Genomic DNA, 14467 nt, shown 5'->3' with positions numbered 1-14467 from the left:
TTTAAAACATATAATTTATTAATTTTTTTTTCAATATATTGGTAATTGTTTTAGCATAATAATTATCAGGCAATTATATTTAATAATATCACAAATTACCAAAGTCAACTTAAGATCGGGGTAACTAATGAAGGGTCGGGGTAACTGATGTTATTCTATGTTTAGGCTGTGAAGTCAACCTTCCTACATCAAGGATAAATATGTACTACAAAATGCCAAATTGTTGAATTAAAAATATTTAGAACTTTTGATGCATTTACTTCAGTTGGGTATCTATGCTATAAGTTAAAGGAGTTAGAAATTTCGTCGAATTGTGAATACATATTAGGATTTTAATTTACGGTTTTTGAATATATTTAAAAAAAAAAATATTTTTAATTTTATTGTAAAAATTTTTCAGAATTTGATTGTTAAAAATTTTCAAAATTTTATTGTAAATTTTTTTTTAAACTTAATATAAAATTTGACTGGCCTTGAATAGTAAAATTACATTGTTTACTACCAGCAGGCTCAAAAAACTTTGAATTTTTGTAAAAAGGGAAGCTCGTTAGTAATTTATAGCCAGTTGCTTACAATAAACAGTAAACCAAAATTTGTACACCTTTCAATTTACCAGAATTTTTTACAATATTTTTAGAAAAATTTCTTTTTTTATTACTTTTACCAAAAAACATGTTTTTGTTTTCCTGCTAAAAGAATCAAATAAAATATTGAAAATCAAATATTGAAAATCGTAAAAAAAATCAAGTCAATCTGTTTTTGTCAAATAAAATAAAATTCGTACAAATACATTTGGTCACGTGATATCGCTTCGACCAATCAGAGGCGACGGTTTAGTGGAAAGTGTATCTACGTCATCCCATATTTAATTTGTTGGGTTAAACAATCAGACAGCTATAAACACATCATGAAAATCAGTCGGACCCATAAACTTAACCGCAGTGACGTCATAGATCAAATATTGTGACGTCATAGTCATATATCATAAAGTCGCAACAAATTTACGGAAAAGCATTAAAATTTTAAAAGAAAGTTTTATTATTTATGACCGTCTGACTAGAAGTTAGTTAGTCCGGTAACCCTTTGTTTTTTTTACAATTTTGTTTAATGTTTTTTATGGGAATGTTCAAATTTTTCCCATTTTTTTTATTAATTCATCACGTAGCTATTTTTAGTAACCTTTAAGGTGATATATTAGCGATATTTTTTTATTAAAGTTGGTGTCACTGAACACAAAAATGATTTTAACTTTAAAAAATTTCACCTACTTTTTAAGTTATACAACTTAAAAAAATTAAAATTGATTAAAAAAAAGAAAAGAGAAGCCCTGTTTGTGATGACGTAGTAGTACCAGCTTGTATACATTCACTACGCTACTTAGTACTTTCTACGTCACAGTATTTTTGAAAATTAAATTGTAAGTACCACAGACATTTTTTAAAGGTTCTAAAGGCATTTTGTGATTCAGTGTCAACCATACTAACATGCTATATACATCACTTACAAAATTGCAAAACTCTCTAATATAACGCTTTTTAATTATGTAATATAAGATATAGTAATACAAAAAATAAAACATAAAATCAATTTTATGGTATAAAATCTTATTATTTTTTAAATAAATTGGTAGAATACCTCTACATAGCTACAAGGCTTATTTCTACATCAAATAAAAATACTTTTTTTTTTTTAAATTTTGCAAAATTTAGAGCATCGTTTAAATAGGTATACCCAGCAAACGCTGTGGCTTTGGTGCGGCTCGAACCCGAAATCTTTAGGCTTTTATAACCGGTATACCACACCACAACACCCTTTAATATGTCATGTGATCTTTTAAAAATTAAATAAGGCCAACAGCGAAGCCTAGAGATTAATTCTAAGCCAGACTTTAAAATCTTAACCTTTAGCGCCCACGCGCGGACAAACATTACTTAAATTCTCAATAAAAAGTGTCCAAATATATAATTGTGTTAAATCTACACGGTATTTAGTTAATTAAAAAACAGAAATATGACGCCATAAAAAATACTTATGACGTCATCATAGTCACTTACCAATCGCGTTGTTGCTTTGAAACTAGAGCTTTATTCTTTTTTGTTGAGTAAATATCGTAATCCATAATTCTCATGGTATTTAGAAACTAACTTTACTTTTAGATAAAGTTGATATCAATATCTTAAACTGCACTTTTTAACTAGTTTATATCTCTTTAAACGTTAGTCTATTTTGGTGTCTTCATAATACAGAAGGTAGTTAGGCGCTTTTGTATTACAATTAATCACTTTTTTGTCTTGACTTTTTTCTGGTCAAATTTTTCTCGCGAACTAGTAATTAGTGTTTTCTTTTAACAATACATTTTTGCCTCCAGAAATTTAGGTCACTCATTGTTCAGTAATCTGAGCGTTTTTGTTTTGGCAAATTAGTAATTTTATGGCGGTATTTAAACATTTGTTTTCATTCGTTTAATTACTTTAACGCGGAAAAACAAAAAATAAAAAAAACAATCGAATTATGATACTTGAAAAGGTTTCAATAGTCTACACATTTAGAATAATAATAATATTAGTATATATACACATGATATTAATTATTAGAATCATGTTTACTTCACAGTTTTTCAAAATGTTAGGACCGTAAAAGTAATGAGATGTGGGAACCGTAAAAGTAACAAAAACAATATTTATTAATTATCAGGAATATAAAGTAATAAAAATCTATCGTTCCATATATATAATGATTATTAAGCCTTTGCTACATCACCATGAGGTCGTGGGTTTAATCCCCACTGCTTACTGCTGTAGCGCCCTTGAGTAAGGTGCTATAAACGGTATAACCTCCTGCTGAGCACTTACCGGTCAATTATAATCTCTATAATATCCCAAACTGCTAAAGGCAAATCGAGACTAGGTCGAAGTAACTGATGCTACCCTATGTTTTGGTCGCGCATTTGACCTTCCCACATCGAGAATAAAGATACAAAAAAAAACTTACCTATCTTTCTTTTCCCTGTCGTGTTTTCGTACTGAAGTAGATTTTGACATCTTTAAATCAAATCTTAATTATTTAAACTAAAACACATACTAGCTAAAATAAAAACTTTAGTTTTATCCATAATATAGCTCTTGAAAATATTAACAGCAAATCATTTTATATAGATTTATAATTTAACAACAAATAAATATTGAAACCAAATTGATCCTTTTTTTAATACGAAATTTTTGCCTATTTATAGTTTAAAATATTTTTATCGAAAATGCTTAACGTTTGGATATTAACAATGCTATATTTAGTCTTATAATCATTCACATTAAATTTTTAAACAAGGTACTGGCACATTAATTAGTAATTAATTAGCCTTAATTTTAATACATAATTTTTGCCTTTAGTTTAAACTACTGACTTCTTTAAAACTTAGAAGTATATTCAATCTGTGCTTTGGGTCACCAAGTATTCCAGTTTGACCATTTGTTTTTAGCAAACAAAAGATATTACGTTCAGCCAATAATCGTAAAACGTTGTCCACCGTACGTTTATCGATTGATATTATGATGTCATAGCTTTTAACCAATCATGTAAGTAAACAAAAAGTATTTGATTAAATCTCGGTTATGACGATCACAATTAAAACCGGAATTGATTTTCTAGAATAAATATTTTTCTGATGACGTCATATGAAAATTTAATTTGTTTCTAAAAATAATAAAAAATAGTGTTTAAAAATTTTGAAAATAAAATATGGTTAGAAATCGATGAATAATATTCAACTAAAAAAAAACTAAATTTTTTACGACATTTTTGCTACATGAGGTTTTAGGTTTAATCTTCAAGGCTTCCATGGTGTAGCGCCCTTGAGTAAGGCGCCTTAAACGGTACAAAACCCTGCCAAGCCAAAAACAATTAACATAATAACTATCCGGCAATTAAATTCAATATTATCCCGAACTGCCAAAGTCAACTTGAGAAAGTCGACCTTTCCACATTAAGAATAGATAACCGGCAGCATGCTGTAGTGGTAAAAACACTTGCTACACCACCATGAGGTCGTGGTTGAATCCCCACTGCTCTCATGCTGTAGCGCCTTTGAGTAAGGTGCTATGAACTGTATAAACTCCTGCTGAGCCAACACTTAATCAGCAGCGTAATTATCGGGCAATTATAGTGTCTATAATATCCCAAACTGCCAAAGACTATACTCAAAACTGGTAACCAAACACTTCGGCCACCGGACACTTCGGCCAAAATTTTTTTTTCAAAACAGCGGGGATTTTGCATTTTATTTACCGCGGAAAATTTTATTTTCGCGTAGATATATACAGTTTTTTAGACAATATTTGAAACAAAATAAGCAGTAAATTAATATTTTTTTTTAATAATAATATGCAAGAACATGTTATCTTTCTTTCGGTGTGTCAATTTTTTAATTTTACAAACTGAAACCTATAAAAAACTAATTTTGAAAGCGCGCGCTTTTAGGTGACGGAGGACAATGCATAATGATATCTCGTATTTTGCCAAATAGTGCCGCCTTTCTAAACAATATTTGAAGAAAATAGAGCGTTAATTTTTTATTTTTTACACTAAGGAATGTGTATAAATATGTTATTAGTTATTGCCTGTGTTAATGTATATAAATTTATATACTAAAACACAAAGAATAAAACGTTTAAAGAGTTCCCAGAAGATTTGTCCTGCAAAAAAACGGCGGGGAGTCGGCGATAAAATTCCCGTGTATAATATCAGCGTAAGACCATATTTTAAGACCGTAAGACCGAAAGCCCGTAAGACCGTAAGACCGTAAGGCCGAAAGCGATTAGTCATAAAATTATGAAGGCCAAAGGCACCCGTCTTTAATTCGTTTTAAAAAAGGGTTTTTGAAAGAAAAATTAAAAAAAAATAATATTCTAAAAACTAACATATGTCATTGACGTAACAAACAATAAAAACTTTTATATATACTGTACTTTATGCAAAATTTTATTTTAAATATCGGTAAAATATGGTCTTACGCCTTTGTGACTTTGTACACGGGAATTTCATCGCCGACTCCCCGCCGTTTTTTTGCAGGACAAATCTTTTGGCAACTTTTTAAACGTTTTATTCTTTGTGTTTTAGTATATAAATTTATATACATTAACACGGGCAATAACTAATAACATATTTATACACATTCCTTAGTGTAAAAAATGATTAATTTATTATCTATTTTCTTCAAATATTGTTTGGAAAGGCGGCAATATTTGGCAAAATACGAGATATCATTATGCATTGTCCTCCGTCACCTAAAAGCGCGCGCTTTCAAAATTAGTTTTTTATAGGTTTTAGTTTGTAAAATTATGAAAGTGACACGGCAAAAGAAAGATAACATGTTCTTGCACATTATTATTAAAAAAAAATATTAATTTACTGCTTATTTTGTTTCAAATATTGTCTAAAAAGCTGTATATAACTACGCGAAAATAAAATTTATCGCGGTAATTAAAATGCAAAATCCCCGCTGTTTTAAAAAAAAAATTTGGCCGAAGTGTCCGGGGGCCGAAGTGACTGGCATTCCTCAAAACTGGGTTCGAAGTAACAGTTGTTACTCTATGTTTAAGTCGCGCATTTGACCTTCCCACATCGAAGATAAAGATATATACAACAAAAATAAAATCCAACTAATAATAATAAAATAATTTGAACATACACAACAGCTGGTAAAGGCAATCGACAACTTAAGTTAAGTGCTGTTAGGACTTTTCAAAGCTTGTTGTAGAGAAAATAAAAGCAAATGCGTTTTTAGCGCTGTTGTTTAGTAAAGTCGTATTATTAACATTAACAAGCTATGTGAAAGTGATTTTTAGTATGCTATTAAATTAAGGTGTACAATGTGTTGTTGATTAAAATCAGTTTATCTCAGATAGCAATCGAATACTTCGACTATAAAAAAAGATTGTATGTTTATTATATATTTCAGTTAAAACATATCGTTGTCATAAAGTTTAATTATATGTTTAACTCAGTTATTGTAATCTATATTATTCTAAATTGCCATAGGCATCTCGAAATGTTACTTTATTTTAAGGTCGTGAAGTCGACCTTCCCGCATCGAGAATAAGTAATTATAAAAAAAAAATATATATATATATAAATGTCGTAGACTTGTCCAGCTAGCTCTAGCTAAGCCAACCAAAGTTTATAATGCCTTGTATCTTTGTTGTTATAACATGGTTTTATGCCAGGATTATATTAAAATACCCACAAAGCCCTTTTAAAACGACCGCCTCCCTTTTTTATTTAATATTTTTTAAAGTGCAAATGAATGTATCGATTTAGCACCTTTAGAATTACTTTTTTCTAGAAATCGTAAATATTAAATAAATTTCACAAGGCATTGTGGTATTTCACAACAGAATTCGTCTTTAGGGCCATAAAGATAGGAGTAGTTAACTGGTGCATAACGTTCTGCAAGAATGAGCTTAAACTGTTTTCTTTAAGCAGTAAAAAAAAAAATTTTAGTAACCCGCTGTAAAAATATTGATTTCGAAACTGAAACTGTATATTTATTTTTAAAAAAGCATAGTTTATGTTTAAACCGCAAAATAATACAAAAAGTAATTGTGTAGAGCCCTAGCTAAAAAAAACTTTAAAAATTTCGTTGAAATATAGAAGTATGGAACGCATAGGTGCCTTTAAAAGCTAGACTGTCATTTGTAATTTTGTTCTTAGCTTAAACAATAACAGTCAGTTTTTTAAACAGTTTGCAAAAAATGGCAGATTTTTAATATATACCTAATTTGATTTGCACTTAAGGATTAATATTTTAGGCTAAACAAGATTAAGACATTTTAAGACTGTTTTTTGTTTTCAAATAGGATATGTATTATTTATTAAGGTATACATACAACTAGTAGTATAACCGCTTAAGTAGAATTCCTTTTTAGTATGTTTATTGAAAAGGAAATACAAATAAACCTATACATTTTTTTACAAGGTTTTAAAACTAAAACGGGTGTCAAAAATTTTCTCTTTATATTGAATTCCCAAGTGCATTTAACGTCACATTTATTAAGCATATTGAATTGTAATGCTAGACTTTTAGGCAATAAAGTAACACAGGATTAGAGCTCAGCATATAAAAGAAGTGCTCTATTAAGGGGGTTCTGCATTTATTAAGCATCAGGCAGTTTAATATGACTGTATTTAAATTGTATTCGTTAATAATTTAAATAAAACTGTATTTTTTATAGCAAAACAACTGTTTTAAAATGGGTTTAAGTTTAAATAAGTGCAGAATAAATAGCAGGCAAGTACCAAACAGGGTTCGAATTTTATTAGCTGTATTGTTTATGGCCAGTACCTTATTTTGGCTAAAGGTTGATATAAATGTCGGTGATAGTATCGACAGCAACGAAAATCAACTCATAGCTGAAAGGTAAACGGTAAATTATGTGATAATAATACACTATATTGAAGAACAGTATATATATATATATAAATACCGGCATTCCTAATTAGAGGAACTGCAACGTTAAAAGGTGTATACTATATTATTTAAAAATAGTGCGGTGTGTAGAACTTCCTTTCCCTTATGTGTGGTTAATTGTTTTATTGTTTAACATTATACCGTGGAAATACCATACTAAACGCGTGGGTTAACATTAATTTAATTAATCATAGCTTTAAATATTCTACCTAACATAAAACATAATTAGCAAAAAAAAAAAATTTTTTTTGTATATATCTTTATCCTTGATGTGGGAAGGTCGAATGCACGACTTAAACGTAGAGTAACATCAGTTACTTCGACCCAGTCTCGAGTTGCCTTTGACAGTTTGGGATATTATAGATTATAATTGCCCGATAATTATGCTGGTGATTAAGTGCTGGCTCAGCAGGAGTGCATACTGTTTACAGCATGAGAACAGTGGGATTGAGCAAACGACCTCATGTGTGGTGTAGCAAGTGTTCTTACCACTACACCATGCTGCCGGTAATATATATTGTACTCACTAGTTAGTTTAACTTAGTTTAAATTTTAGAGAATTATAAAACAAAACCTCTTTATAAATTATATTACATATGGTATCAAAGCACATGTGTATGTATTTCAAATATAATCTTACGTTTCAATACATTAAAAACATGTACATATTATAAAATTGACATGCTAACCGTTTATAAAAAATTCATGAATAGAAATGGTTCTGATTTAAATTATTAATGGCATAGGACAATTTTTTTGCGAATTTCTGAAAAACATTTTTAAATAAAGTGTCTAACTATTGGTAAATTGGCGTTTTCAGACAAATGTAATTCAACTTATACGTTTAAATAGATATTTTTGTAATAATTTTTTATTTTATTTTAGATCCGTTTGTCAAATTCCTGAAAATCGAAACAATCAAAAAACTAGTTCACCCGGTAAATTGTTATTATTTTTTGGTACATATTTTATCCTTAATGTGGAAAGGTTGACTTTACAGCCTAAACATAGAATAACATTTGTTACCCTTACCCAGTCTTAAGTTGACTTTGACAGTTTGGAATACTGTTGATTATAGTTGCCAGACAAAAAATCTGCTGATTGGTTTAGCGGGTTTTTACGATTAATAGCGCCTTGCTTAAGGGCGCTACAGCACGAAAGCAGTGGGGATCGAACCCAGGACCTCATATTATAAAGCCAAGTGTTTTAACTACTACACCATGCCGTTAGTTAAATAATAAATAAAGTTTTATTTTTTTTACAGATTTTACCTTGAAGGGACATTTTTTTCAAAACACTTTACAAGAACGACCGTTGGCAAGATTTAAAATTGAACCCAAAATAAATATTGATAAAGTCAAAGTCAAACACTGTGAAAAGTTCAAGGGTAATAAATGAGCTCTTTTACATATAGTTTTGTAGTGTGTTGTTTTTAAATAATGACTTTAGATGAAAAATCGTTTACTAAACATTTTTCTTAATCTGAAAATAATGTCTTAAATAAACTTTAGATAGGGAATAAAGTTTTAATGTTTTTTTGTATTCAAAATCATTTAAGCATACCCTTGAATACGAACAAAAAAAGAAATATTAACAAACAATAATCCTTACGTAATATAAAAAAAAAATTTAGAAAAAAAAAATTAAAAAAAAAAAAAAATTAAGAATAATTAATTCCATTGAATAAATATACTACCTAAACCCAAATGCCAATAAAATTTAATTTGTAATATTTTTTTAAACAATCAAAAATATTACAAAAAATTTATTTTAATTTTTTTTAATTTTTTTAAGAAAAACCCAAATGGTCGATCGCAAATTTCGTCAAAAGTTCGATTTCAAATAAAAAACGAAGGGACGTTATTCGGGCCACTTGGGGCGCTGTTAAGCTTCTAGACGGAATCAGATTCGAGGTTGTTTTCGTTGTCGGGAAATCCCCTACGGAAGAAGAAGAAGAAGCGATAAAGTTGGAGAGCGAAAAATATGGGGATATTTTGCAAGTTGATATTGAAGAATCGGCAAAGTAAGTTTTATTTATCCTCAATTTGGGAAGGTTAACTTCACAGCCTAAACATAGAGCAACATTTGTTACTCCGACCCAGTCTTAAGTTGACTTTAGCAGTTTTGCAATATTATTGATTATAATCAGCAAAAAATTTATCTGCTGATTGGTTTTTGGCCTGGCAATAGTTCATACCGTTTTTAAATTCTTTCTTATAAAAAAAACAGCATGGAAGCAGTGGGAATCGAACCCTGGACCTCATGTAGTGAAGTCAAGTGTTCTGACTACTACACAAAACTACTAATATATCCCAAAATTACAAAAAAATTTTTGTTTTAGATCCGTCCCTTTAAAAGTCCTTGCAAGCATGCAGTGGTCGTCAGACAACCTTCCTTCTGATTGGATCTATTCCTCGCTAGATGATGACGTTGTTTTACACGTCATCAATATTCTGACGTATATTAATTCACTAGTGGATCCTGTTGGGTCGATCAAGCCTACAGAAACTGATATACCATGCCCAGAAAAATTACCTTTGGTTTGTATATATGCTTATAAAAAAGACGATATGCCAGACAGACAAAAAAACAGTAAATTTTATCTTTCCTATGAAAAATACCCAAACAAGACTTTCCCTGCTTACTGTAGAGGCGGAATGTATTCTGCTTCTAATAGAATGGTTTCTGAGTTATTTAAAGTTTCAAGAAAAACCGATTTTTTGTACTTAGATGATGTTTGGATAACAGGTTTTATGAGACTTCGTTTAAAAAACAAGGAAGTTGATATTATGGTAAGTTGTGATAATTTAAACACTTTGAAATAAAAACTGGCAAAAATAGGGATTGAACCCAGGGCTTTTTATATAGCAGCTAAGTTTTTTTGTGCTTGGCAAGAGTTTAAAGTGTTTATAGCGGCTAACATAATGGCACTACAGCATAAAGCAGTGGGAATCGAACCCAGGACTCTATGCAAAAAAGTCAAAAGTATTACTACTACCATTACCTTAAAAATGACCTTTTTAATATATTAACCTTCTGTTTTATTATAGGGTGCCCCACATGCATTTCGAAGTAACACAGACTTGTATTACGATCGAGATAATACACACAATGTGCTCATGAAACATCTTTTCGGGAATTTTAAGCAATATTTTTTCTCGAGACTGGTCGACGTTGAAAAAAAGTTACATTTGGTGTACGACAGCTTGGGGGTCGATTTTACCCAGCATGACGTTTGCTTTGCGTCATAAAGAAGCGTTGTGACGTCATGGGCATTATTTTGCTTTAGTTATTCTTCAAAAAAGTGTTGATTTTTAGTGAACTAAAATTACGAAATTTTGAAATTATAAATTGGTGCTCTGCAGCATTATCTTGCGGCAAGTTTTAAAGTGGTTAAAATTCAACTATTCCAAATGTTTAAAATTTTATTTACGTGTATTTATATGGCATGTTTAATTCTTAGTTATTATTCGATGCAATTATATGCAAAAAGTTTCTTTTTTTGAGTATTTTCTTTTATTTTACAGTGTTCAACTTCATTCTGTTTCGATTAGTGTTAAAATTTGCTAAATCGTTAATTGACAATTATTAAACGAGAAAATCATAACAAAAAATCATTTTTTAAATCATAGGTAATGGGTAACCACTTTTATTAACTATAAATAAAAGGTAAGCACTTTTTGAAGGGTAAGCACTTTTTTAAACTATAAATGTTGGGTAAGCACTTTTAAATGAGTAAGCCATCCAAAAACGTAAACAAACAGTAAGCACTTTTTAAAAACCCTTAATACATTAATAGAGGGTAAGCACTTTTTTATTATAGGTAAGCACTTTTTTTATTATAGCTAAGCACTTTTTTTAAACTATAAATGTCTGGTAAGCACTTTTAAAAGAGTAAGCGCTCTAAAAACATAAATAAACAGTAAGCACTTTTTTTAAAACCATTAAAACATTAATAGAGGGTAAGCACTTTTTTATGGGTAAGCGCCTCTTTTATATCATGAGCTAAGGGTAAACACTGTTTTAATTGGTAGACACTTTTTGTATTTAATAAATGGGTAGGCACTTTAAACGGTCGATGTTGCCAAAGAATTAAAATTATTTACTTTTTGAAACAACGAAACTGGAAGCAGTCTAGTACTCCAGTCTGCAAACGATAAAAGTAAGCTAACTAAATTAATAATTGTGTTATAGCAAAAACAAATGGCGACAAAATTAAACGATACCATAAACGGGTTTAAAATTGTTAGCACAAGAATTATAAAATCAGTCGAAACACATACCCAGGTACAGGCGTTTAACCGAAAAATAATTCGACTTAAATCGTTAATTGCTGTCCTGTTCTTTCGGTTGTGTTTAATTAGAGGATAAAGTACAAGAAATAAAAGCACGACCTGCCACGAGGCGGTGATAGAGTGCACTACTGGAATCATAACGCCGATCATATCAGAAACTTTTCCTGTAATACACGACTTTCCGTCTGAAGAAATAGGTAAAGCAACTAAAAATCCAGTTTGAACGATAGGGCAGACCACAATCCCAACCCATACCACCTTACTGAATGTCTTCAGATGAGGAGAGCTCAAGTGCGCCAGTTGTGGCGAGCTATAAAACGACCGTTGTCTTAACCATAGCACAACGTTAATTAGAATTGTATCTAGGCTTGCTAAGCTAACATTTACAGCAGAATAAGCAATACACCACGTCGATGAAGGGTCTGTCATGTACAAATCGAACCAGAGCCACACTGAACGACATAACAGCGGCACAGCTATAGCAAAACAGAGACGGTCCGTAAGTTTGTGCAGTCCGTTTGCTTTTCGAAGGTTGTAAGCAGCGGTAGCAACTACTAAATATAATGAAAAACATAACAGGAATCCAAGTAGAATAATATCAATTTTCTTCTGTAGGTCAGTAAGATTATTGGTTTCGAAATTCGACGAAAAATCATCAGTAACGTTATTTTCGTCATATAAAGGGATTTCAATTTCTTCAAATGTAAAATTATTATTCTCAAATGTGTAGTTACTATTCATCATTTCGGTACTTTGAGACTGATTTTCTAAACTTATATTTTCGTTAAAATTATAATGACCCGAACTGTAAAGATCAAAATTACTTAAATCGTTGCTTAGAATTGTTTTGTTTGTTTTCATTATCATATGAAACAAATAAACATAATCTAAAAAATAAAATAACATTACAATCAAATCTGCTATTTTAAAAACCTGTTTAAAATAAAACTATTACAAATAAATACCGGCAGCGTGGTGTAGTGATAAGAACACTTGCTACACAACCATAGGGTCGTAGGTTCAATCCCCACTGCTCTCATGCTGTAGCATCCTTAAGTAGGGCGTTATAAACGGTATAAACTTCCGCTGAGCCAACACATAAACTATATAATATCCCAAACTGCCACAGGCAACTCGAGACTGAGTCGGGGTAACAAATGTTACTCTATGTTAAGGTCGCGACCTTCCCACATCAAGGATAAATATATATATAAAAAAAAAACTAAATAACTGTAAGTTATAAATAAAACTACTAAAATAAATACCGTATTAAGAATACTAAAACTAAGAATTTATAGTTCAGGCTTGTAAAAAAAAACGATTCAAACTTTGACTGTGATAGAAAAATGAAACAAAATCAGAAAGCTCATAAATTATTGTCTCAAGTTAATCCATGTACAGACGTTACATAATATTGCACTTAAGAAACTGTATCTGAATTGCGTTAATTATTTAAACTCTAAAATTTAAGGAGAAAATGGTTTAACTTTTGTTTATTTTGTAAAAATTAAAATTAATACCCCCAAAAAATGGCAAACTAATATGAACATAGTAAAATGTTAACTAACCAAATTTCTACGTTTTTTTACTTATTTTCTACTAACTATTTTATTTACTGAATATAACTAAACACTAAATTTTTTAAAGTTTAACTTAAAATAATCTATATATATTATCGCTTTAGAATAAACATATTATCCTAACCAATTAAAAACAAACTTTACATTCAACTGAAACCTAAACCTAACTTTGTCGAATTTTGATACTTAACAGCATAAGTTTTTTACATAAATATAAATAAAAAGATGTGCACGTGAAATATTTGACCGGAGTTTTGAGATTGTTATCGGGCTTCAATTTCCGCAATTACGTGATCAGGTTTCGACTTAATTGACCGAATGTCGAGGGACGAGGTTTGTTGAGCCCAATTCTAACACGAAGTTGTACAATTAGGTCTAACAACCTTGAAACAAGGTTCTTTCACTCTCTGATATTAGTGAATTTTTCGCCTTAATCTGTTTAACAAACAAGATGAATACTAAATGTCGCTGAGCACTAATGTCTATGATTTCATCAATTTTTTTTTTTAAAATACGGAAAACAAATTTAATTATTGAAAAATTTTTGGTGGATTGATACATTTTTAAATAGTCATAAATATTTTTGTTTAATAATTCATTTATTATCGGTAATTAGCCTAATAAATTTAGCATAATCCCTTTTAGATGCCTATATATTAGCAGATTCAAATCAATTACTATTCATAATTTATGAATATCAATTAAAATTAAAAATCCCTAATTTTTTTTAAAATAAATTTTATAAAAAAAATCGCAAAACATTTTTTTTGAAATACATTATTTAACAATTTAAAAACGCATTTATTGAACTTTTAATGTCAATTTTGAAGTTTAAATTTTGAGTTTTTTAAAGTAAGTTCTTAAAATAAATGTTAAATTAACATGAACTTTACTTTTAATTTACTGGATTAAAAATTTTAGAATTTTGAAATTTTGATTAATAATCTATTTGTTGTACAATATTGAACTCCCAACAAACAAAACATGATTTTTTGTTGATTTTTCTTGAAAAATAAAACCGCAAAAAACACTAAAATATTAATTAAAAAAATTAAAAACAGATTTTAAATTTTAACCTAAAAAAAAATCTTTAAAAAATTTTTCAAATTTTTTTTTTGTTTTATTATTAT

The 14467-nt window shown here is 29.6% G+C and overlaps 1 protein-coding gene across 1 annotated transcript; it reads left to right on the top strand.

Moving 5' to 3' along the window:
* The first annotated feature begins 7278 nt into the window (after positions 1-7278).
* On the top strand, positions 7279-10836 carry LOC145759819 (beta-1,4-mannosylglycolipid beta-1,3-N-acetylglucosaminyltransferase brn-like). The gene is made up of 6 exons (XM_082573670.1): positions 7279-7411; positions 8348-8400; positions 8727-8849; positions 9257-9485; positions 9804-10254; positions 10513-10836. Exons 1-6 carry the CDS (start codon positions 7326-7328, stop codon positions 10711-10713), a joined length of 1143 nt encoding a protein of 380 aa, XP_082429796.1. The 5' UTR covers positions 7279-7325; the 3' UTR covers positions 10714-10836.
* Positions 10837-14467: the final 3631 nt, after the last annotated feature.

This window comes from Corella eumyota, chromosome 7 (genome assembly GCF_963082875.1).
Source record: "Corella eumyota chromosome 7, kaCorEumy4.1, whole genome shotgun sequence".
Lineage (NCBI taxonomy): Eukaryota > Metazoa > Chordata > Ascidiacea > Phlebobranchia > Corellidae > Corella > Corella eumyota.
This window is presented reverse-complemented; position numbering and strand designations above follow the sequence as displayed.

Coding starts and splice junctions, on each gene's coding strand:
- LOC145759819 (XM_082573670.1), top strand. CDS start 7,326: ATGGCCAGTACCTTATTTTGGCTAAAGGTTGATATAAATGTCGGTGAT. Junction 8,401..8,726: donor TCAAAAAACTAGTTCACCCG/GTAAATTGTTAT, acceptor TTTTTTTTACAG/ATTTTACCTTGAAGGGACAT. Junction 8,850..9,256: donor ACACTGTGAAAAGTTCAAGG/GTAATAAATGAG, acceptor AATTTTTTTAAG/AAAAACCCAAATGGTCGATC.